At 37.1% G+C, this 24,587-nt stretch overlaps 1 protein-coding gene across 1 annotated transcript in view; it reads left to right on the plus strand.

The window, feature by feature from the left end:
- Positions 1-24,587, plus strand: part of POLN (DNA polymerase nu) — a 104,946-nt gene that overhangs the window by 59,593 nt on the left and 20,766 nt on the right. The window contains exons 18-21 of the mRNA XM_082052182.1: positions 7,817-7,899; positions 11,945-12,076; positions 15,317-15,427; positions 18,944-19,022. Coding sequence (XP_081908308.1) covers positions 7,817-7,899; positions 11,945-12,076; positions 15,317-15,427; positions 18,944-19,022 — 405 coding nt within the window. The remainder of the gene's footprint in view (positions 1-7,816; positions 7,900-11,944; positions 12,077-15,316; positions 15,428-18,943; positions 19,023-24,587) is intronic.

Genomic DNA, 24,587 nt, shown 5'->3' on the forward strand with positions numbered 1-24,587 from the left:
TCCCATCCCTCATCCACCCCCCAATAACTAATAAAAATGCTGAAATTTAGTAAAAGGGAGGATTGTTCAGTTTGCCTTCTCAGAATCAGAGTTTTAAAACATTTTAAGCTCCGAGTTCAACACCTCATGGGTGTTGGTGTGGAATATTTTAACAGTTTTACTTTTGCAGCAAAGCATTTTCTATCTGTTTTGAAAGCTCGCTTGCGGTAGTTGATATTAATGAAACTTAACACTTGTCACGCTTTGCACTCTGACAGACTGTCTGTATGGCAGCTTATGGAAATTTCACCTTGTCGTTCACAGTCCCTTGGAGAAGTGCAGCTGTGACATTTGTTTGGACTAGCAGATAATGAGGCCGAGGGAATAAAGTCTTCAGGAAGCATAATGGCTCTTGTTTTTAGAAGAGCTAAACAATAGCTTTAAATAAACCAGGTTGTTAACTACAAGTTTAACCAGACAGCTTAATTCTATGTCGCTCTGGAAGCTTATTGTTATTGCACATTAAATACTTTCTTAACATTCTAAAATAAATGAAAAATAAAGTTTTAGAATTGTCACCACCACAACTAACACACAAACTAGTGAAAAACCAGGCTCCGAGGAGTTTGTTCCATGGTGTCTGATAACATTTGGCTTTGCCAGTTCCATAGAGACACTTTCTTGTGCATGAGAAACTCTCTCCAAATAATCATCTCCTTCTAGAACAAATTTGATAAGATGCTACATTTTATGAGCACCCTCTAAAGCTTGGTAAAATGTTTCAGTTTATTTCATTTAGCTCAATTAACTTTAGCATCAAGGTAAATCTTGATGGAATCAAGAATGCAAAAGCAATTAATTCTTCACTTTTACTTTTACCTTTGACTCCGTGTGATCATAGGCATATTACAAATCTAAGCTGCAAGAGGTGTTTTTAGTGAAGCTCAAAAGAGTGAAGCTCTCCAGAAGCCATTTGTTCAAGGTACCCTCATATATAGCATGACTGATTTTTCCCTCTTTTAATTGCCCTACCAAGATACTTCAAAGTCTGCTTCTTATTTTTTTACGGAACTATGCAGATGCAGTTTGACGTAGTGTGACAAGTCCTACCTTCTTCTCTTGATTGTCTTTCCTGAACAATCTGTACATTGTTGTAACAATATTATACCTCCACGTTTTGTTCTATGTGTTATGTGAGATGGCAGTGACATTGAGATTTGACTATATAATAAGAACCCTGATTCCTTCTGTTTCACTTTTCTGGTATTTGTCTAAAGGCTGCTCTGAAGGTCCATCTATTTCCTATAAAGTTTTGAGACTTCTGACAGGTCCAAGATGGGTAATTATTTGATACTCTGCTACAGCTACCTGTATCATCTCCCAGAATGGCTTCTGTTCCTTCTTAACTATCTGAAGCTTCTTACAGAAAAGCTTCAGAAGTAGGTGTGGTAAGTGAAGATAGAACTCTAAGAGCATTAATTTGCATTTGATACCTGACTTTATTGTTTTATACAAGTGGCCTCTGACATGGTTTATGTCATCCCAGTTTGTATAGACCCTTTAATCTGTTTACATGTGTTTATTCTTTCAGTGGTGGCGCCCATCACTGCTGAGGTTCACGCTGGCACCTGAGACCAGGAGTTAGTTCCCCCGACTTCCTTTTGTTCTGCACTCATAGACACAAAGACCCTAAAATAAGAATGTCACTAGTTAATTAATTCCTTCAATCACATGACTCAGAAATAAATATCACTTGTCCATGTAATTCACTATGTAAGAGAGAGTATGGATGTGACAAGAAAGGCCTTTTTTTGTTCCTGTAGGAGTGAAGGAGAGAAAAATTGAGGGTTGCAGGGTAGGATGTGCTCTTACAAGCACCTTTGTCGATGTCAGGGACTTTCTGTTCTAATTGGTGGATGTCCAGAATTGTGCATCTTTAAAGAAAAATCTCCAAATGACCTTTTTTGTCAAGAGCACTGAAAAGAAGTGCTATCTAATTTATATCGTGAGTATCCAATATCTGGGACATCAGCATGCAGGTAAATATCTTCATAAAGATAATGGATCACTTTGCTCCTGAGTGAATCTTTCAACAAATTGTTACTGATGACAGCTATAATTTATGACATGACCTTGTTGCAATTTCTTTATCTGGTTCCCTGCTACTTTAAAATGTAACAGGAGACTTCTGGCCCACAGAGCAAACTGCAAAGACATGTCTTTATCTGCTGTAAAATATATGCAAGCCAGATCTCATGCTCCTTAAAAGAAGGTTGAGGACTAATGAAATAAATCATCCTGCAATGGACTATAGATGCTACTCAGATAAATTATTTTATGATTAACCACTGGAAGGATTTTAAAATACTAAAGTGCTTCTGGAGCCTCACAAAATAGTTTTAAAGGGGTTATAAAGCTTTTTCTGGTGCTAAATAGACATAAACCAAATAAATGCAGTTTGGTAGAGTGGCATACAAAGAGAGAAAAGAGACACGATGAAAATATTGCAGAGGCATAGAAAGGATGACATCAAGCTGACAGTGCTGTAGTCTTTCATTCAAAGAAGTAGAACACAACTGAAAGCTTGCATAAAAACCTCTAAACTATACAAAACACAAATTTAAACTCCCTGAGTAGGAGGTTGTGACCCTCTCTCCTTTGTCTTTAAGTACATGACCCCTATATTTACATGGGAGATCTGTGCCAGAGATTCTCCAACATGTGCAGTGGCCACTGGAAGACCATGTGTTACCTTGTGGATGGGAGGAATCTGGTGTACTAGTTACGATATCCCAATGCCCTGGGTTGTTCATTCATTTGTTGGTGCATATCCTTGGGTGAGGGGGTTCTTCGTGTTATTCTATGATTCTTATATTAGTATCTCACTTATGCAAACCAGGTTACAATAGAGACGTGAGCACAAGCATTTGACATAACATCTGAATCAGACATGAGAAGTGTTTAGAAGTGATGTAGATAAATAAAGGAAAAAAATACTTAATATATACTTAGGTTACAGCAGAAAGGTTGATCTTTCTGTTAGCTGTTTCACCTGCTGTTTCCCTTCTGACAAGATGCTGGTCTGCATTTCAGTCTTTGTAGGTGCTGCTTCTCTTTCTTTCAAAAAGTGTCTCAACTTCATTTCCACTCTTCTGGGCCATCTAGACAAATTTAATTTTTTTATCCTGATGTCTCTATGCTCTTCTTATGAGGAGGACAACCTAGCTGCTTTTTTATTAGAACGTAGTTGTGTAAATGCCTCATAGTTATAGAAGGCATATGTATGGTTATATATCTGATTTTCACTGGACATTCTGTATCAGACCATACATTAAAACTGCATATGATAAAAATTGGCTAATTACATGTACCTTATGCCTGGCTCTTGGTTGACATGTGAGGCAAAAGTAGTGATCTATTTTGATACGACAGTGGCTTCAGGGAAACTGTTTCCCAGCCTCCTCCTTTTCTGTATTTTGTAACAGGCAGAAGTTGTTCCAAGATCACTTCCACATGTTACCTTAAAAATGTCTGAGACAACTTATGCTTGAGCCCTGTCAGCATTTTCCATTAGTCATGGAATAGCAGCTTTCAAAAAAATTGCTTATTCTTGTGCATTGCATTAACAGTGAGCAGACTAGGTTATGTGTAGCCAATCTTTTCCATATGTTCAGGATGCTCACGTACAGTGTGGTCTGTATTCTGCTTGCCTTAGGTATAATAAGGCCAATATAATTTGAAAAGTAAGCTTTCAGAATTGATGTCCTATGTGATCTATATTGATCCATATATATGACATGTTTTACATACGATACCACTGTAAAACTGAGGTTTTCTGAAGCTTGCAGTTGTCACTAATTGCTTTAACTGTCTGTACCAGTTTCACGTGCCAACACAAAGTTCCAGACACAAACTTACAAAATATACAACCCTCATCTGCTATTAAATAGCAACAGGTGATTAAAAATGAGAGATTTATAGAGTTCACTGATGAAATTTAAAAAAGCCATAAAAGCAGTCAGATGAATGAAAGTGTATGCGCTCATAAATTCACTCATTTATTAGACATTAATGACCGTGTATAAAATGACTTTAATGGCAGTCCATCTTGTTTCCCACATCAACAGCTCACAGCGAGGACTTGGATTAGTTGGCAGATGCAGGAGAGCGGCCAAGAGCTTTGTGGCTGTTATGACTGAGCTCAGCTTGGCTCAAGCGGAATGGAATGCAGATCAAGGCAACGCGTGTCTGCCAGATATTGTGTTTGAGGAGTTTGTTCTGCCTTTTCCTGTACATAAACAGACAACTTCCGTCCCCATACAACATTTCCCAGAAATGCTGAAATGCCTTATCGCATTCTTTTAAGACTGATTTCCTCCCATTTCTACCTGTTCCCAAGGTTTCAATTTGGCATTGCTCAAACTTTATGCCCTGTGACCTCTTAGATTTTTTTTTGTGTGTGTTCATATACTTTATGGTGTGTGTGCTCATTTCTTTATACTTAACTGTACGTACATTACTGGGTGAGCTGAACTCTGCTTCCGTGTCAGTCTGGGCCCAGCAGCCAAGGCTTTTTTATGCCCATTCAGCTTCCTTTTTCAGATTCAAGTTTATTAAAAAATAATGCAGCTTCACTACAGATCTACTTTACACCACAATTCAGCACCAAGTATTTTTATTAGGCAGCTTAGTGAGTGTAACTCGAAAATTTCTTACACAAGTAAGCAGATACCAATGCCTCCTTTTCAATGTCGTGGTGTTCCATGATGATTCCAAAGCCAAATAAAAGTTTTAACTTCAGATAGGTTCTCACAGTACCCATTATAACAAATTTTCAGAAATGTAAGTTTGTTTGTAGTCAAAACAGGCTGAAGAACAAAACCCACTGAGGATTTCTAACATGGCTGCTGTGTTTGAGAACTTACACCCACCCTCCCCCCGCTTTTTTAATTCAAAGGAATAAATAATCTTTACTTTGCACTACAGGAATGCCATGCTCTATTACAGAGGGAATCAAGCATCCTAGGCAGAAACCAGTCATTGTCAATACAAACAGAAAAAATATTTTCTTTATTGGGTATTTTTTAAAAAAAGGAATAGTTTTGATTAATAACATTTGTTTGCTCAAGTGCTTGTGATTTATGTGGCAATTTCATACTTTATTATTCCAGATTCTTGAATGTGGTACATAAATTTACATGTATACAGAGTGTTTCATGTGATGCCTCTCTGCCAAGTGCTCACATTTCCCACTCCGACACACTAGGAGGTGTTGACTGACCATTTTGTTTTATCATTATATTAAAAGAAACACTTCACACAAAGCTCTGAAATTTTAATAGCGTCTCCTGTATTTCATGACTAACCGAAGATCAGGAAAAGCTGAGTGACTGTTGTGGTTTCCATGATCACACGATGCATGTACATCTGCTCTGGTAACTGTGTTAGGCAAGATTTTATTTTGATTGCTTACAGTGGAAATGCAGGATCCTCCTCCTGACGCTGCCTATTGTGAATACAGCAAAAAGTCTATTTCTGTTTTTCCCAGTTGGAGCCTGGTTAATGCAAAATCATCCTTAAAACCCTAGCAGTGGGTCTCACTGTGCACATAATCAAGTTGTGGTGTCTTTTTTCACTGTTAAAGCTTCTCTACCACCACCAGTCCCCCCCAGCAAGATTTGTCTTGTGTCTTCCTCAGTACCATGATCTGATGGTGTGCATATTCCTCTACACATCTCTCTGACTTCTTACCCGCTGTGTCCTTTCCATTATAGCCCATCTTTTTCATAGTGAGCCACCAACATACTCCCTGCTGACCCCTTGGTTCTCGCTTGCCTCTAGCCTCAGACTTAAGTAAATCTGCAAGTCAGCTCTATTGCTGTACTCCTGCCTCTTGCCTTCTCCAGGCCTCTAGTTTAAATTATGCAGTATTAGGAAAGCAGTATCACGTTTTGTATTGGTTTAGTGGTTTCAGCATTCTTCAATCTTTGCTCTTCATCTCAGAAGGTCCTCAGGTAAGATCTACTCTCTTATCAGATTCTGTTTTCCCTCCTGGTTGTGGAGAGGTGCTTTCTCAAGTGTATATGTAGCTTTCTGCCAGGTTCTTCAGGAAATTCCTGTGGACTTTCTGCCAGAGGTTGCTTCAGGAAATCCTTTATGATGTCTAGTTTCCTAATTCTGCACTTATTAGCTCCAATTGCCCCTTTGTCCTCTTATTCAGGTGCATTTTGGAATCTCAGGCTACTTTATTCAAAAGAGCTGTGAACTTTTGACCTGGCTTAACTAAGGAGGGAAATTATAAGAGTCTCCAGCTACCACAACAATTGACTTAAGTGGGAATAGTCTGCATTACAGATGGAAAACACTATGTATTAAATTATCGAGTTCTTCATGTTTCTCAGCCTAAAGCGAGCAGTGAACAGTCCATTTCATCTCTGAGTAATTAGTAGCATTCAAAGAACAATGTGAGCTTCTACAAAACCGAAGACTATTTCCCCAATTAAGCTTTGAATTCATGTTCAATTTTATTTTCCTCTTAAAAAAATCTGTACTGCCATAAGGACTTGCTTAAATCTGATTTCACTTAAGGTCTACCTGTTAATCTTTCAGAGTGCCTAATTATACCAGCACTGTGCACAGGCTTGGCTAAAATCAATGTCTGAGCCAAGCAAGCAAAAATTTGTGGCTCTGCTGGTTTTCTAGGTGTTTGAATATCATAATAATGGTGAAAAACTCTTCCTCAAGAAGATACACAGAAATATATGCCATTTTCTCAAAGCTCATCAGCCGGAACATTCAGGGCAAAGCATCTTTCATGTGGAAAAAACTTTCATAACAAATTATAGCAAACCTTGCTTTTAAAAATGCAACCAAATCCTCATGAACAGACTCATGAGGAGATTTATTCACAAATCATGTGTATGTCATCAAGTATCTATGATAGGAATACACCTTTATGTTACAAATACAATTTGTGTAGGTGTTTGTTTTCACAATGCGAGTAGATGATCAAGATTCCTGCCAATACACTTCCATTTAAACCGAATGATCAATGTTCTTCAGTGTTGTCAATTATCAATAATGTCAGCATTCTTTCTGAAGCAATGTTTCAATGAGGGAAAGCCCAGGTGGCACATACCCACTGATTGCAGAGTCTTAGCTTTTTATTTGCAAATTGCTAAATCCAATAGCCCTTTCACAGGATGGTTGTCATCAGTTGGTGAGTGAATGGGAACTGGGAAGGATGATACTTTGCTGGGAGTAAGTGAGCTACACTCTTGAGTTAAGAAACAGCCACTGCTGCTGTTTTATGAAGCATCTCTGCTGTGAAATAAAATATATGGAGAGATTTAGTGCATGCTTTTATCGGTCATTATTCTTGATAACAGGTTGGATATTGCTATTAGTGAAGCCCTGATATAACCATGGTTTAAATAAACTTTATCTCAGCCTTATGCTTTGAGTCTATATGTGTCACATCTTGAAGAAATGATGTTGCTGGAAAGATTTAGTTTTTTATCATGGGTCAATATTGAATCCTCTTCAACCTAAAGAACTAATAATACAGTAGTAGGACTTTTCCTAGCCAATAATTCGATTCAAAAGGAAAAGAGAAGAAAAAGATTAAAATAGTTTCATTTACTATGGGCTATCACCACCAAAATTTGTAAAGAAGTTGTGCGTTTCTGTCTGAAAACAAAAGCCCTCAAGGGTTTCCATTCATATCTTACAAGTCTATACTTATTAAATGGTTATTGACTTTAAATGCACTTTCTGTGGGGATAAAAGCTTATGTTAGTTTTAACTGAAAATGTGTGATTTTTGTTTGTTTGTTCAGGAAGGGGATTCCAAGTGAACAGGTGAAACACGGTGATAGAGAGCAAGCAAAGCGTATCGTTTACTCAGTGGTTTATGGAGCAGGTAGGTATTTTTAGGAAAAAAAAAAAACTACGGTAGATTATACTTTATACATAACTTGTAAAAGTAGACTGAATTTCTAAAGGGGGACAAGTTTGTCAGAATATTGTATTTTTATTTTTATCAAGGATTATTAAATGATCTGCTAGTATCAAAATTCTCAAAACTAATACAGATACATTGACATATACAAAGATTACTCTGATTTTGTATTTTTTTGCTGCTGATGAAACCAAAGCATTTGTCTTTATCTAAAATGAATATAATTTTATGTGGACTTTGCATTCTGCCAGTATACAGACAGAGATGAGAATAACCGCAATGAAATTAAAAGAACTCCAATATTGTCGCAAAACACATTCATAGCATCACAGAATGTCAGGGATTGGAAGGGACCTCAAAAGCTCATCCAGTCCAATCCCCCTGCTGGAGCAGGAACACCCAGATGAGGTTACACAGGAAGGTGTCCACGTGGGTTTGAATGTCTGCAGAGTAGGAGACTCCACAACCCCCCTGCGCAGCCTGTTCCAGTGTCTGTCACCCTCACCGTGAAGAAGTTTCTTCTCATATTTAAGTGGAACCTTCTGTGTTCCAGTTTGTACCCATTACCCCTTGTCCTATCATTGGTTGTCACTGAGAAGAGCCTGGCTGCATCCTTGTGACACTCACCCTTTATATATTTATAAACATTAATGAGGTCACCCCTCAGTCTCCTCCAAGCTCAAGAGCCCCAGCTTCCTCAGCCTTTCCTCACACGGGAGATGCTCCACTCCCTGGCTGAGGTTGGAAGGGACCTCTGGAGGTCACCAGTCAGATGCAACCCCCCTGCTCAAGCCGGGACATCTAGAGCTTGTTGCCCAGGACTGTGTCCAGATGGCTTCTTAATATCTTCAAGGATGGAGACTCCACAACTTCCCTGGCGAACCTGTGCCAGTGTTGCATCACACAGTATAAATGATTGATGCCATTTATTCACAGCTGCAGAAAACATGCAAAAATCCGCACTGCTACCCGTTCTGCTTAAGTCCTGCCCAGGTCCTAGATAAGTGAACACTTTCTGCATACTTTCCAAAACTGCCTACCATTTCTTAAATGATGCCCAGCTCTCCTTATGCTTCATACATGCTTAGAATTACCTTTTCTGGGAAGACAGCTGTATATGTATCATCAGCCTACAAGCTCTTGTGAATTTTAGCGAACAGCTAACTAAACATTTTGTAGGTCTCTGGATAAATCAAAAAGCTCTCTTGCAAAACTCATTTAGGAAATTAGAACCGTAAGTTACAGTCATTATTTAACTTGAAGAACTTAAAACTACACCTGGGGTTCCTGGGTGAGAATGCTTTCTAAACCATCTTTTGCAGTGAGTCATCAACAGTCCTTGAACCAAAGGCAGAGCTGGCCAGGGGCACTGAGTTTATTGTTTAGGGCTTTCAACTGGGAAAGGGAGAAAAACCCTTCAATTTCAGCTCTCCAGAATATCTGTTCTATGTATAGAGAAGGTGTGTGTAGATTATGAAAATGCCCCGGTTACTGGGGCTGGAGCCTCCCTCCAGTGAGCCTCTGTCTACTCATGCTATAGAGAACTGGGATGATGAGATTAATCAGTGTACTGGCATTTCCTCACTTGCTCTGTACCAGGCACTAAACATGTCAGTGCAACAGCACTTGATTTAAGTATCTCCTTTTGCTTCTTTGTGCTTCAGCTCCCTCTCTCTCAAATGAGGGCAGCTGAAGCACCTGAAAGATAATAAGATGCTTCAGTTCATTAACAGTGTGATCAGATATCCTAATTAAGACATAACATGGCATGATATTAAACTATTTAGATGGGAACTGGGCTGACAAAAAATAATTGTTAGATACCTGAAAGTGATGGACTGAATTCCACCCACAGATTGTCTTCCTTCAAAAAATGGCTAACTTTTCATTAAGGAGACATTTTGATACAGCCGAAGAGCATGAATAATACTTATTTCATGTCTTTTGGGATTGAAAAATACAGAAACGTTCCATGAGGAGTTTGCCTGTATTATACTTGGCAGGAGTTACTGAAAATCTTTCATGCAGTAAATACTGGGTTTTTTTCTCTCTTTTTTTTTTTTTTTTTCTTAGCTTAAGGTTACACTTGGTTATATTTTCAAGGTCTTTTCTATAATCCTGGAAGGTAGAAAATAGTATCAAAAAGAAAGAAGAGTCTCATTATGTCTAGGAGGTGGTACTTTAATAAATACTCCAAATATTGAGACGGATGACATTATTACTGTCTTTTCCTTGATTTGGACCAATTCAATTCAATTTTCCTGCTTCTGCCTCAGTCATCTTATAAAACTAAAGTACAGACAACTTAAACATCTGCAAAATAAGGAATTAATTCCATTTAATGGCAGATTGAGAGATGTCAAGGTGTTTAAATGAAAAGCAGAGAAACTAATGATATTTTCAGTTTTGAAAGATGATGTTACAGAATGGAGGACACTAAAATTCATAGGCTGCTGCTGACAGTTCCTCTGGCGCAGATGGCTCAAGGAGAGTGCTCAGGGAAGCTTTATTCCACTCTTGAGCATTGCTTTGTGTTGCCCATGCTCCTGCATTGTGGAATGTGATCTAACACAACTATGTGGCTGTACATTCCCCTTTCTTTACTTCCCAGGAACTGCATTTCTCTGGAACTTTTCAGACTTCCTAACTGATATTGTGGCTTAATTTTCCTACTATTTTATGCAATACCTTGTTCTGTATTTAAATAGTTCTTTAGATGGATAGCATTGACAAACATAGAAGTTGCAGTTCTCTAAGGAAGCCACAACAGTCTCCCAGCTGTTAACAATGCACTCTTTATCAGATAGACTTGTGATTTGCTGACCCAAGAAGAAAACCCAAATGAATTAGATGTCAAATAAGGCCTATAATAGCTCAGCAAGAGTTGTCCTGGATGTCTTGTGACGTCTTCTAACACCTTGTCCAGACAGATGTTCCTGCAGCTCAGTGCAGATCCTGGCATGACTGAGAACAAAATGCTACAGAACTGTTTTGAAATGCACATCAGACTGACAGCGATGGCATTTACGTGGCTGAAATCTTCTCTTTCAAAAATGCTAGACAATTTTTCTTGACAGTATTACTGTGACAAAAACTATTTTGTGCCTTTGGTGCTTATGTTATTTGCAGACACAGCACTAGTTTTGTGTTGCTGTGCAGCTGACATAAATATATGACTTTCAAACGTCATATGACTAATGTTGATGTATGTTTTATTTTTACTGGAACTGTTTGGTTTATAAATGTGTTTAAAATGCAGCTCTTAGTTTATATTTTCCCACTCTTGAAAACTGTCTTCAGCTTTTGTCCATCTCATCTGCTAAATGCTTTTAGTTTCAACATAATATATATTGTGCACCCATATTCTAACCAACAACTATTATTCCTTTCTCTCTCTGTTGAAATACTTTTCCCTTCTGTTTTTTCTTTTTCCAAGCCTTTTATCTCATAACTTGGACCCAGGATTTACAAACACTGAGGAGCCTAATACTGTTTGAAATCAGGCTGCTTGCTCTGATTGCTTCAGCAGTTAAGTTTTTCTGTGACTTCTACACCAAATCTAGAACTTCTAGCCAAACCAACTGGCCACATCTCCATCCTTTTTTAGATCTTCATTCACGTTTGTGTTTCTTTAAAATTGATTTCAGGTTTTTTGCACATTTTAACACTGAACTAGTAAAGCGATACTTAAAGTGACAAACTTATTCTGTGTACAAAAGAGATTTCAAACGCATTGTAAGTATAAATTATAACCAGGAATTTCTTAATTACATACTTTTTGTATTGCTCTTACTAAGTATATTCTTAATCCAGTAACTTCAGTAAAACATTCAAGCTCAAAGTTAAACATGTGTTTTGTTCAAATAGTATTTCTGATCCATCCTCCTTCACAGAGATAGAGATAAGTAAAGCTTAACTAATTCCACTATTTGTGAATGTAACAGTGCTATAGTATGTAGTGGATTTCTGTTCCACTTTACTGCATAATAAATTTCTTTACCACCAGGTAAAGAACGTCTTGCTGACTGCCTGGGAACTACTACTCTTCAAGCCAGTCAATTTATAGAGAGTTTTATGCAAAAATACAAGAAGGTATATGAATTTACAAAGAAAACCATTGAACAGTGCCGAAATAAAGGTAATCCAAAGTCTCTAAGCATATTTTTTTTTTTACTGATTAGCGCTATATGACAGTGGTGAAGACAAAGATTCAGCTCAACCAAAATTCAGATAGTTATAGGACAAGAAAAGAGGTGGAATATCATTTCTTGTTGAATCATTTTTTTTCTGTTTTAACCCTAAGAGGAGCTGGTTAGTCCTGTCTGCCTTTTCTCAGAAAGATGCTAACAGAATAAGACGGCTGTTCTCAGAGTGAACCTTACTTAGTGACAAGTTATACTGCATGATTTTGACGTATAATGTACTCCAACACAAAAAAGCCCAAGGAGTCTTTTACTTAATAAATATGCTACATGGCTGGTGGACCGTGGAAGTTCAGTCATTTAGTCAAAGAGCCAATTTACAGAGCCATTTTTAAAATGTATTTTTCCCCTTTATTAGGCAGGATTTATATTCTTGAAGTTCAGGTGGTGTCTGTGGTGACAGGTGTGTGCACAGTGCTTCTTGGAGCCAGCAGCTGCAAATGCTTCTTGCATCAAATTTGTTGTTAGTCTACATGTTCATTTATATTTAGTGAATCCTAGGAGTACAGTAATTTGAGGAGAGAAAATATAGCTGCTTGAAATATTTTCTTTTAAAAGCTTATTAGCAGAACTGTCAAAATAGACTTTTGTTTTCTAGCACAGTGTAATGTACCAAGACATTTTGTAGGAGTAAATAGTAAATTTGCAATATAATATTACCCATCATTGTATGGGTGAGTGTCATGATAGAAACATATAACTGACTTCTAGTCATGAAAATTATAGTATTCCTGCTCTCTAGGGCTTAAAAATATACTGGAAGCATGAACTGTCATTGTGTGACACAACTGCATTCCTTCATTTGTTGATATTATGTTGTGGTTTAGCCCAGCAGGCAGCTAAACACAACACACAGCTGTTCACTCACTTCTCCCCCTGCAGATTTCCCCTCTTGGATTAAGATAAAGACAGTTTAACAGGACAGAAAGGGAAAAAAGGGAAAAAAGAAGTATATATATATATATATATATATATATATATATATATATAAAGTATATGTGTGTTTATATATATATATAAGTATATGTGTATATATGTATATATACACATATATATATATAAAAAACGAGTGATGCACACAGATCACCAACTGATACCCAGCCAGCTCCTGAGCAGCGGTTCCCCTGGCTAGCTTGCCCCACAATATATACTGAGCACGACATCATATGTATGGAATGTCCCTTTGGCCGGTTGGGGTGACCTGTCCTGGTTGTGCCCCCTTCCCAGCTTCTTGTGCACCTGGTGCAGTGTGAGAAGATGAAAAGTCCTTGACTGCTGAACAACAACTAAATCATCAGTGTGTTATCAACATTATTCTCATTATAAATCCAAAGCATAGCACTATACCAGCTCCTAGGAAGAAAATTAACTCTATCCCAGTCAAAACCAGGACATACTATTAAAGAAAAGTGAAGTTACTGAAAATCTCTTTTTAGCTATAATTAAGCCAAACACAACATATCTAGCAAAATATTACACATTTACTATATATTTCTTTGATCTATTTAAAATAACATAGCATTCTTTTCTTGAAGGTGGATGAATTTCAGTAACCAGACTTCTGTAATAAAAAAATCAGGCTTGCGAGTTTAGTCGACAAGAGTGTCATAACTACTGTCCTTGATTGGCATTGAAACACACTTGTCTAATTCGTACTTACTCCCATCTATCAACCACTGTTTTAACCATTAATGGCAGAAGAACAATCTGTTTTGGTTGCACAAGCTCAAAAAAATCTGCAGCGCGTCAACATTATTTAATATTTTTCTTGTTAATCCACTTCAGATTCCATCTTTCCAACAAAAACATTCCAACCTAGTGAGCTAATTATAATGTAACTTTACTTATCTGCAATTTGAAGGTGAACAGCACCCACCCGAATGATATTATTTAATGCAGGGGTGTCAAACTCATTTTCACTGGGGCCACATCAGCCTCGCGGTTGCCTTCAAAGGACTGAATGTAGTTTTAGGACTGTATAAATCTAATTACTCCTACATACAGCAAGACTGATGTGGCCCCCGGTGAAAATGAGCTTTACACCCCTGCATTGAATATTATGTCCTATACTCCATGTAGACATAAGCATATAAATAATATTAATTTGTGATGAGTATATTTTTGTTATAGTATATACACTATTATATCGCTTTTAAATGAAATTATTAACATATTAAAAAGGCTACATTAAGACCTTATTTAAATGAGTATTTGCAGATTAATCTTTGACCACCAAAGCAAACTCTGCCACAACTATAAGAAAGATGTTTGGGGATGCTAATCCGCTATGAGTATTGCAAGGGTGATTCTGTTGCGGAAACACACCGCACAAGGTTAAGGATATTATAGTAAATTCATTTTTTCCCTGAGAATCCAATGTTTCAAGATTTTAATCTTTAGATACTGTTCATCATGGCAAATCTCAGTTAAATTGGGAAGACTGATTTGCCAAAGAATACCCGAACCTCCAGATAATTAATCTCCTTGTTCCAAAACTGGTACTTTTGGTATCAGCGCTCCTGGAAATACAGGAAATACTCCCAAATGTAAAATTTTAAAATATCCTATATAATTTGCAGAAAGCTGTATTAATTCAGCATAGATATCCTCAGCCCCTGCACATAAGTCTGGGTATGTATTGTGGGGGAAAGGGACAGGAAAATACCACATAAAGAAAATGGAAAAAAAAGTTAAAACTTTTTTTTTTTCCTAAAAAAACTCTATTTGATAATTTTGAGAAATATTAATTAGTGATTTAATTACTCTACAAATTGATTTTTCTTTCCTTTTCCCAAGTAAACTATTCATTGCATGGAAATCCCTAATTATGGCTGCTAATAGATAGCTAATTCTGCTAGGTATTTATAGTTTCATCTCCCACAGAGAGAGTTTGCTGGTATATCAGTAGAGATTCCTAATGAAAATACAGCTTTAATGAACAGAAGTTTTAGTTGTGTAACATGTACCAATTCTCTGAATGAAATAATTCTTAGACCAAAAATACAATAAGCATTTGAGGTTTAAGTAAGAGAAGCTCTGACTATCTTCAGAGGGCAAAGTATTAAATTTACTCAGGCAGCATGTAATTACAAAAATCTATATTATCTTCAAAAATAATTTTTGAAATTTAATTTTAATCACTCTGAGAATACTAATTTCTATTTGAATCCTACAAGGTTATGTGGTTTCCATAATGGGACGTAAAAGACCGCTGGCTAATATCAATGCACAGGATTACAAGCTACGCACTCAAGCGGAGAGGCAGGCCGTCAATTTTGTTGTTCAAGGTAAAAAAATGCCTGCCCACCTTCCTGCTTACCTACCTATCTCTTTATCTGTGCTTGCCTTTAATGGACGACAGCTCATCTCAAAAGAATGAATATTCTACTACATGTATACTAGAGTAGACTACTGAGGCATGAGTTCGACTGTAAAAGAGAAGTTTAAATGCTGCATTCTACCTACCTTTAAAATTCCCAGTAAACAGTATCATGAAACACAATGTTCTAAGACACTATAATGCTCTGTGATAGTTAAATATAGGTATAGATACAAACTATGTATAGAAAAAAATATCTAGAACTCAGATGTGCTTCAGAAGTATCATCTTAAATCATTATTCTTTCTGGTTGCTTTGATAGTTTATTACCCTGAAAGGGTTTCTGTGATTTTGCTGCTTAAAGACTCTAGCGTTTATTTTGTCAGATAGCTTTAGTTTAAGAAATACAAAATATTACAAGAACTGTGCATTATTCTTATTTGTTTTGAAATCCAACTCATTCTTTGTAAGGAACATTCAAACATAATTCTGTAGGGGGCAAGAATAAATGTGTTTTTTTCACAGAAAAACATTGCAAATTTGCCATATAGGTTGGGAATGTAAAAATCAGGATAAAGTGCTTGACTGTTAGTTAATCCGATACTCTGTTTAAATCACTTGGGGCTCAGTCTTGCACAGAATTTAGCCACCTAAAGAAAAAATCAAAACTGAGCTGTCAGTCCAAAGCTGAGAGCCCTCCTACCAAGCTGTCCCTGGAAGAATTATTTCTTTAAATGGATGATGCTGAAAGGGTTTTCATTAAGTTATATTGGAAGTGTACCATTTACAGGCAGGTAAAAAGTGCTTTCTAGGCATGGAAGTGGGCTGCTCTTTGTAAAGTGACTTGAATTTTCCTTTTGGAAGGGTCATTTATGTTTTGTTTGTTTGTTTGTTTTTCTTCTTCAGATAGTATTCATTTTAATGTTTCATTTAAAAAATAGGAAGTATGTATGACATGTTTGACCCTCCTTATAATTCGTAACTGAATTTAAGTATTGTGTCTGCAAGAATATGTACAGATCTGGAATTCTGATATACACCCTGTTGCTTGAACAATAGTTGTACTATGTTGCTCTTTTAAGCTCCAAAATGTAAAATTTTAAAATATCCTTATAAAATCTGCATCAAAGCTTGCATGTTTGTAGCACTGGGCACGTCCATACCACCTTCCATCCAGCAACTTCTCCCGTTGGAGGCAAACGCTTGAGCTCAACAGCGAGTCCTGCTGAGCGTATGGTGTAGCATTAATAAAACGACGTGACTTTCCAAGCAGCACTTGCTCATGTCCATCTGTCCAAAGAGCTTGGAGCTGTGGCAGAGCTGTCACAGGACTGTGTACAAAATGCTCACTTATAGGTATCATAACCCACAATAATGAGATTATGATATTTCATTGGTGGTTCAAAAAATAGTGGAGGACAAATCTGGTGAAAAATAGTCTAACTGTTATTCAAAACATGCAATATTAGAAGGTGTGATGAACCAAGGATTGAAAACTCTAAAGTATTCAGTATTCCCAAATTTTATTAAAAATTTCCTTCTAGACCACAAGGATTTTTTAATTTCAGGATTTCATCTCTGAGATAATCTTTAAAGACTGTAAAAATGTACTAATTGTGCTAAAACATTTTATCACAGTGTACTAAACTGCATATATGTGGATTATATAATACTTGTATGGAATAGTCTTATTAATTTAAGCAGTGTGCATTTTGGCTATGTTAGCAGAAGTCTTCTGATGCATGACAATATTGAAACACAGAGTTCCAGCTTGAACTTCCTACAACTGGATTTGCCACTGGTCTTTTGTAGGGTTTTTTCTCTTTTTGAATATTTTCCAGTTCAATAGTTTTAACCAATGTACAGTGTAATATTTGTCACTTACAATTCAGCTCTGGATAACCTTATAGAACAAAGTATGTGTTGTATTAAGATATCATTAATCATGAAAACTGTCACATGTAGCTGGAAGAACTCTAGTCTGGGAGTTTGCTGGTTTCTAAGTTCCAAAGGCACTGGGAAGATAATGGAGCGCCATCCACCCGCATCTGCACTGTTATGTTATTTGACCATATTAACATTAAGGAATGTTTTAAACAAGGACTGCAGAGCTAGTCAGAAAAATATAATCAAAATACTTTTTCTGAAGTATGCTGTATCAATTAAGATTCTACAAAATTGTGGCAAAGCCAAGGATATAATTCTTTTATTTTAAAGTATTCTAAATGGTACATCTCTAAAAATCACATCTCAGAAAAAAAGAATTTTTTTTTATTTTGAGAGTTCTGTTTTATTACTTCACATTGTTTCACGAAGAATACACATAGTATTGTGGTGGATGAAATGCTCAGTTATATAATTTTGTTCTCCCAGTCACTTGGAAGACATCTACCTGACCTTTGGTGAAACATCCTTCCTTACCTTCTATATCAATGTGTCCCTTTTTGCATTGTATTGAATCAGTTTGTCACATCATTTGAACAAGAAAACAAGATAGGTAGTTGGGGTGGAACCCTCAATTAGACACAGACATCTCAGTAATCAGCTTTGGATCTGCACTTGATATAGTCAGTGAGTAAAGCAGAGTCTCAGTATGGGGTTCAGAGGAGGCAGTTTGTCACAGAAAGCCATGAAGAAAGAAGAGATGGTAAGTGTGTCTCCTCAGTCTCATAGATATTCTCTCACATCTCCCAGCAGAGCACCCTCACCATTTCCCTGCCTGGCTGCTCCGTCTCCTTCCCTGGGAGTTGAACCATTTGGAAAAAAGATCCATTGAGTTAGAGGGTGCAAAAAGGAAGATGTCTGTGTTCAAGTACATTTAGTATAACCGACGAGACAAGGACAATTGTGGCTTCCAGTCTTTGGTTAAGGGATTGTTTCTGTATTTTGTCTGATAAATCTTTATGTAAAATGTATTAAAACCCTGTTGCGTGGTTCAGAACAGACCCTCTCACCAAACTGGAGGCCTGGACAATCTTTCTGTCTCTTGATCACTAGAAATACATAATCTATTATATAACATGACACTGTTTCATGCACCACTGTTCTTAACACTGTAATGTAATGCATATACATATGTATTACATACACAGGGAAATATGAAAATGCATAAAATTAAGTTTCCAAATGTAAACGTAGCTCTGAAACAATGTTCTAATTTGTAATTCCAATATAGAGTTTGATAATTTCAGACATTTTTTATAAAAAATAATTTTTTAACTCATGGCCATGACTGATAACATTGACCTTTAATTAACACAATTTTGTATAATTATTTTCTGGTTTTAGTTAATGTGTAATTGTTCAGTTTGTTATTTATTAATCTTATTATAAGTTTCACATATTACAGAAATCAAATCTGCTAGTTTTGCCAATTCTTATAATTCAGAATCCTTGGATGTTTTTCATTCCTGTACCATAGTTCCAAGAAGAACATTTTCCTTTTGCATGCTTTAAATTAAAACCGGATCACTTTCTTTCATAGGATCTGCAGCCGATCTTTGTAAAATGGCTATGGTGGAGATTTTTACCGCTGTTGTGGTTTCTCCAACTTTAACAGCCAGGTTAGTAATGAATGATTCCAAACCTGTTGACTTTAAAACAAAATTAGTTGAAATGAATGTGGGTTTGGCATTTTAAGCAGCTGTAGAAATGTCATGTGTGCCTCTGAATCTTTTAACAAGCAAGGACTTGTGGGATGGTTTTATACATTCAGTTATATCTTTGTGCTTAAATGGTTGGATCTGTAAATCCATCCCAAGGCGATGAAGTGCCCTGGGGCCGTTTAAATTCAGTCAGATCTAGTTCAGTGGTAGTTCTGTGTCTTTGAAATCAAGCCCACTGATCATATCCTTCCTGTATTTTGAGTGTATTGTACAATGGGGATTGAACATTCAATGGGCTGGGGAAAAAAAACAGGAATCAGGAAATCAGTGCTCAAGCGAAATAAATGCACATTTTTTTAAATTCTTGTATAGATGACTTTACTAAAGAGAAGCTAGATCATCATGATTCTCTTCTGTTGTAACTGCTCATAGCTGGGTAGGTGATCATAGAATGTCCTCAAGATTTTTATGAAATAATTAAGTCTACTTTTCCTGTAATAAAGGATGGAGGGGATGCTGCAGAGAGTGAGCATTATTATTTGCTGCTGTAGAAAGATACTTTGAAAGCAAACATGGAGAAAAAAAGGCACGAACAAGATGGATTCTCATCTTTTGCAATGCTGTAGTGAACAATGAAGTAGAACAGGAATTTTTGCAGTAGAAGTTCAGATAAAAGCAGAGATAGCGGGTGGTGCAGAATGTCAGCGTTTCTGTTATCCATCCAGAAATAATAAACACTGAGCTGTGGCAGTTTTGTACTGGGGTCTTCAGTGGGAGTTTAGGTCGGTACAAAATAACAGGGTTTGGCCTTCCAAATAAACTTTACAATGATATGGAATATAATATTACATATTGTATGTAATTATACATAATGTAATATTACATATTACAATATTATTGAAATGTAATACTCCTGTAAATGCTCTGTGCTCGTGTGTATATCATTTACACACAGCAGTGTTGTCTTATTTGATCAGTGTGTCAAAATGTAATTTCTAATTACAAACCTAAGTTGTATGTGTTCAATCCAAAGGTAGGGTGACTCCCATCTGAAAAATCAAAGTGTTTTTGCAACTTTTTGAGCAAAATAGCAGTGAACTATGACCAAAAAAAGATACAAACATGTGGTTGTCTAGTATAAATCTGAACTGGTTCTTTGGTGAAGATATTGCGTGCAGCGAGACAATGATGCATTTATGTATTAAATGTCAGATTATGTACTATAACACATTGCATTGTACATTTTGGGGCAGATTCTCTACACTGATTACAATTTTTTCTGCTGCCTGAGTCGTACAAAGAGTCTAGAATTTGGCAACTGTGGCCTGGCTAAATATTTCTTTAGCAAGTGTAAGTTTGAGTTAGATTAGCACTAGAGCAGCTGCCTTCTGGGGCAATCAGCCAACAGTCTTTACTGGGGGAGGCAAGTGGATGGCTGAGAGGACAAAGAACATGCTCCCTTCTTCAGATCCTACCCAGCACACAGATCTTTAGGTTCAGTAACTAGTTCTTTGTCATATTTCTGAGAAAGCCAAAGTTTTTGTGACTAATGCCATATCTGATAAAGCTTGTGAGTGTTTTCTTCTCTCAACAGAAAATTTTGCTTGAGTGGTCCTTTCTCAAAACTATTTGTTTTAAAGGAGTAGTGTCACCAAGTGGCTAAGGGGGTAATGGATGTTGTGAAGTATTGTTGAATCTCCTTGTGTTGTGAAAGAATACGGGAATGGCTACACCAGCCATCAGAGACATACACTGCCCATCCTTCTTATTCACAGAATCACAGAATCATAGAATTGTTTAGGTTGGAAAAGACCTTTAAGATCATCAAGTCCAACTGTAAACCCAACACTGCCAAGTCCACCACTAAACCATGTCCTTAAGCATCACATCTACATGTCTTTTAAACCCCTCCAGGGATGGTGACTCCACCACTTCCCTGGGCAGCCTGTTCCAGTGCTTGACAACCCTTATGGTGAAGAAATTTTCCATAATATCCAATCTAAAATTGGATTAAAAAATCCAATTCATATCATAAATTTCACAGCTAGGAAACACCAAGACTGCAAGGACGTCTGAAAGAGGCAGATGGTTTTAAACTGGAATTTTGAACTTCTGCCAGCCATTAACAGCTGGATGGCTTTGCTAAAGGAGAACCCTTTAATAGTCAGTAATGGCTCCTTGCTGTAATATTTAGTAGGTACTTACAAGGCAGGCTTGTCAGAAAAGTACAATCAATGCCTTTATAAATTCTGTGAACATTCACCTGTTTGGACAGTGGCTCAGGCATTTGAAAACATCGCTGTGGTCTTGCCAAAAGGGTACAGGATGGCAACTTGAAAATTTGTATTTCCACTTGTCAGCCAGGTGGCATGCAGTTAGTTATTTTTTCAATGGTCTGTTTCTTAATTTTCTTATCAGTCAAGTCAGAATAATGATCCTAATATCCTTTTTAAAGCTCTTTGATAAATGTCGTGTAAAGGAAATGTATACATAATTGCTGCTGTTGTTGAAACAGTAGGAAGGCACGGGAGCTCTTACAAAGTGAGAAACATAATCAGTCTCCTATTATCATGACATCAGATCATATTCATTCTAAAGATAGCACACTACTATCTTTTCTTCTATCTGCACCCCTTATAAGCATTTTCTTTCCTATTAGGACTTCTAATTTTGGAAACAGGATTTTCACTTTGAGCAGCATTAACAAAGAAAAATATCTTTTATACATGCTTTAAAAGTGATTATGAACTCCGCATTTACATTGAGAGACAGTATCCTATAAGGCCTCACCAAGCTGGGGCTAACACTCAACATTTTGTCTTCCTTACTTTGGAAATAAAAAAAGAAAAGTAAATTCTAGATAAGGTCTTACAGTTTTTAGTGTTAGTTTGCAGGTGTGTTTGCAGCCTTCTCCACTGACAGCACTGCGTTCGTTTTGCTTACGCTGTAATGTGTTCAGCTGCGAGCAAGCTCTGACCCAACAGTGTGAAGCTTCATTTTTGTACGGCTAGTACATGTTCAGTTATCGTTTGTGCATATGATATTGCATTTGGAAGTCAGGGAAAGGTAATAAAGTCACATTTTCATGATGCTTCATTGGAGAGGCTCTCTTGACGAAACAGTGTATTCCACTGTGCCCGATCAATGGCTGTTCTGTCAACTAGCAGTCTCGTTTTTCTCTTTGTCTTTCTTCATCTTTTAATTCAAATGCCAGCCTAGCAACTTACGCTGTTGACAATAAAAAGTCAATCAATTACTTGGAAATAATTTTACAGAAATGGATAAAAGCAGCATTAAATGTAATATGTATTATAAGGAGCTGATATTAGCATGGGTTAGCTACTGCCCTCAGTGTTAACATCTCTGCATTTCGTGTGGCATTGATGAGTAATCAAAATTATTTCTTCAGACTTCTTCTGTATTACCCAGATCTCTGTTAAGATGCTGTTCTGTCACTGATGGCCAAGTTGCTTACTGAAAATTGTGCTGCTGACAAAAATTATTCAAGTGCCAGCTTTTACCTGTCCGATGCAATTCACAGAACCTCCACACAGTGTTACCTGCAGGCAGATGATAGCAAAGAAACTGAGATCAAGGCACACAGTAGCAGCTGCAACAAAGATTTATGGAATGGACGAGAGTGGAAAGGTGCTCGGTGAACTCAGATGGACAATTGTTGTCATTTGCAGTGCTTAACACATCGTGGCAGTGGCAGAAGCGTGGAAACTTGGTGAGAAAGAAGGATTCTGGCAGATTGTAGGAGAATTGCTGCCTGTAGCAATTCTCGCAAAAATTATCACTTTGTAAGCTGAAGGTGCACTGGTGTCACCTCAGTTCTACCTGGCGCTGAATGGACTTTTCAGAAAGTCATTGTAGATGATAATATCCCAACAACATGCCAATGAAATTTAACAAGTCTGCAGAACTATTGAGTAATTTGGTGTGAATCCAGCAATTCTGCTTTCTCACCAATTTATTGTTCCTTCAGCACTGGACCTGTGCCACAAACACACAGCTTTGCCTCTCAGCATGTCCGGAGCCCAGTTAAAGAGACAGGTTCAGCAATGGGCCAGATCGACATGAATGACCTGAAAAGGAGGAGCCACCAGCAAATAAGAGGACAAGGCATGGTCTAATTTTTTTTGATGCCAGTTGCTTTTCAATAGCAGTGGATGTTGGAGGTTTTGTATATCTTCTTCGAGGAACAAACACTTTAACCAACTTAATGATTTTCTGAGTTGGTGAACTGTAAATTCAGCTTGCTTCTTCACAGATCACTTAATTAGTAAGAAACAGCTCTAATCATCCCAGGAACAAGCGTTGCGTTGTGTGACCTGGATTTTTTTCAGATAGAAATCACATGATGAATCATAAATTATTTGTTTATTGGAAGTAGCTTCAGTTTTAGTTATACACAAGAACCTAGAGGCATTTTTAGAAAGTGTGTAGGGATTCAAGCATTGGTACTTTATTGTCTACTTATCATTTCTCAGATTCATACAAAAGGACAGACTAACCAAACCAACTTCTTCGTTCTGTCATAGCTTAACCAAATACATTCAGTAAACCAGTTAGTGATGCTGCCATGTGTGATGATTTTCTTTAATTCTGGGCAGAAATCTTATGTCCCTATATCTGTTTCTTCAGGAATTAAAGAATTGTTTTTAATCCTTTTTCTTCTCTAGCAGTTATCCAGGCTTTTCAAGTAAACGCTTATTGCTCTGATACTCTGCCCAGAATTCCCAGTATGTGGTTGCAGATCTGCTCTAAAGGATTAACTCTAGCAAGGCTGTCAGTTTTATCCTTATCCTAATACTGGAGAAATAGAATCATAAGGAAAAGATAAAGGCTTTGGATTCTGCTTGAGAGGAATAAGATTTTTGTTTCACAGACACGTGCTGTTTTTTCAGTAGCAGAAGGAAACATCCCACATCAAATTGCTGTGTCAGAAATCACTGTGAGCTCTCCAGAGCTGCTGTCGCCATCCAGTGTGTAGCTTTTCACTTCCCGAAGTGGCCAAATAACCTTGAATTTCTAGGTGTGCTGTGACTTAGCAAAATCCTTTATTTCCTCGAGCATACAAAGCTGTATTTTGCATGTACCCACAAGATGCTGAACTGTTATGTGAACACTTCATGCACTGTGAGCCAAAACAAGTCCGAATGATTTATTCTTTATAGAAAGAGCTAGGTATATTTAATATGCTTAAATATCACAGCGAAAAAAGAACATTGATGATGTAGCATGTTTTTCAGTATTCCTTTATGTGTCCTTTGACACAAATAAATCATTTTAGTTTATAAAAACCTTTTGTAGGTCACCTTTTAGAATGGTATGTTTTAAAACATTTTGGATACATGCAAAAATTCTCTTCTCTTTAATTAAGCATCTGTCCAGCTTCCTGCTCTTCCTGATGTAGCTGCTGAGAAAACAAATTTCATAGGTTAGCTGAATTTTTGTAGTAAAAATGCTAAGGAAACACTGAAGGAGGTAGATTAATGAAGGTCACATCTATGCAGGCAT

Source organism: Streptopelia decaocto (genome assembly GCF_964273445.1).
Source record: "Streptopelia decaocto genome assembly, chromosome: 4".
In the NCBI taxonomy this organism is placed as follows: Eukaryota; Metazoa; Chordata; class Aves; order Columbiformes; family Columbidae; genus Streptopelia; species Streptopelia decaocto.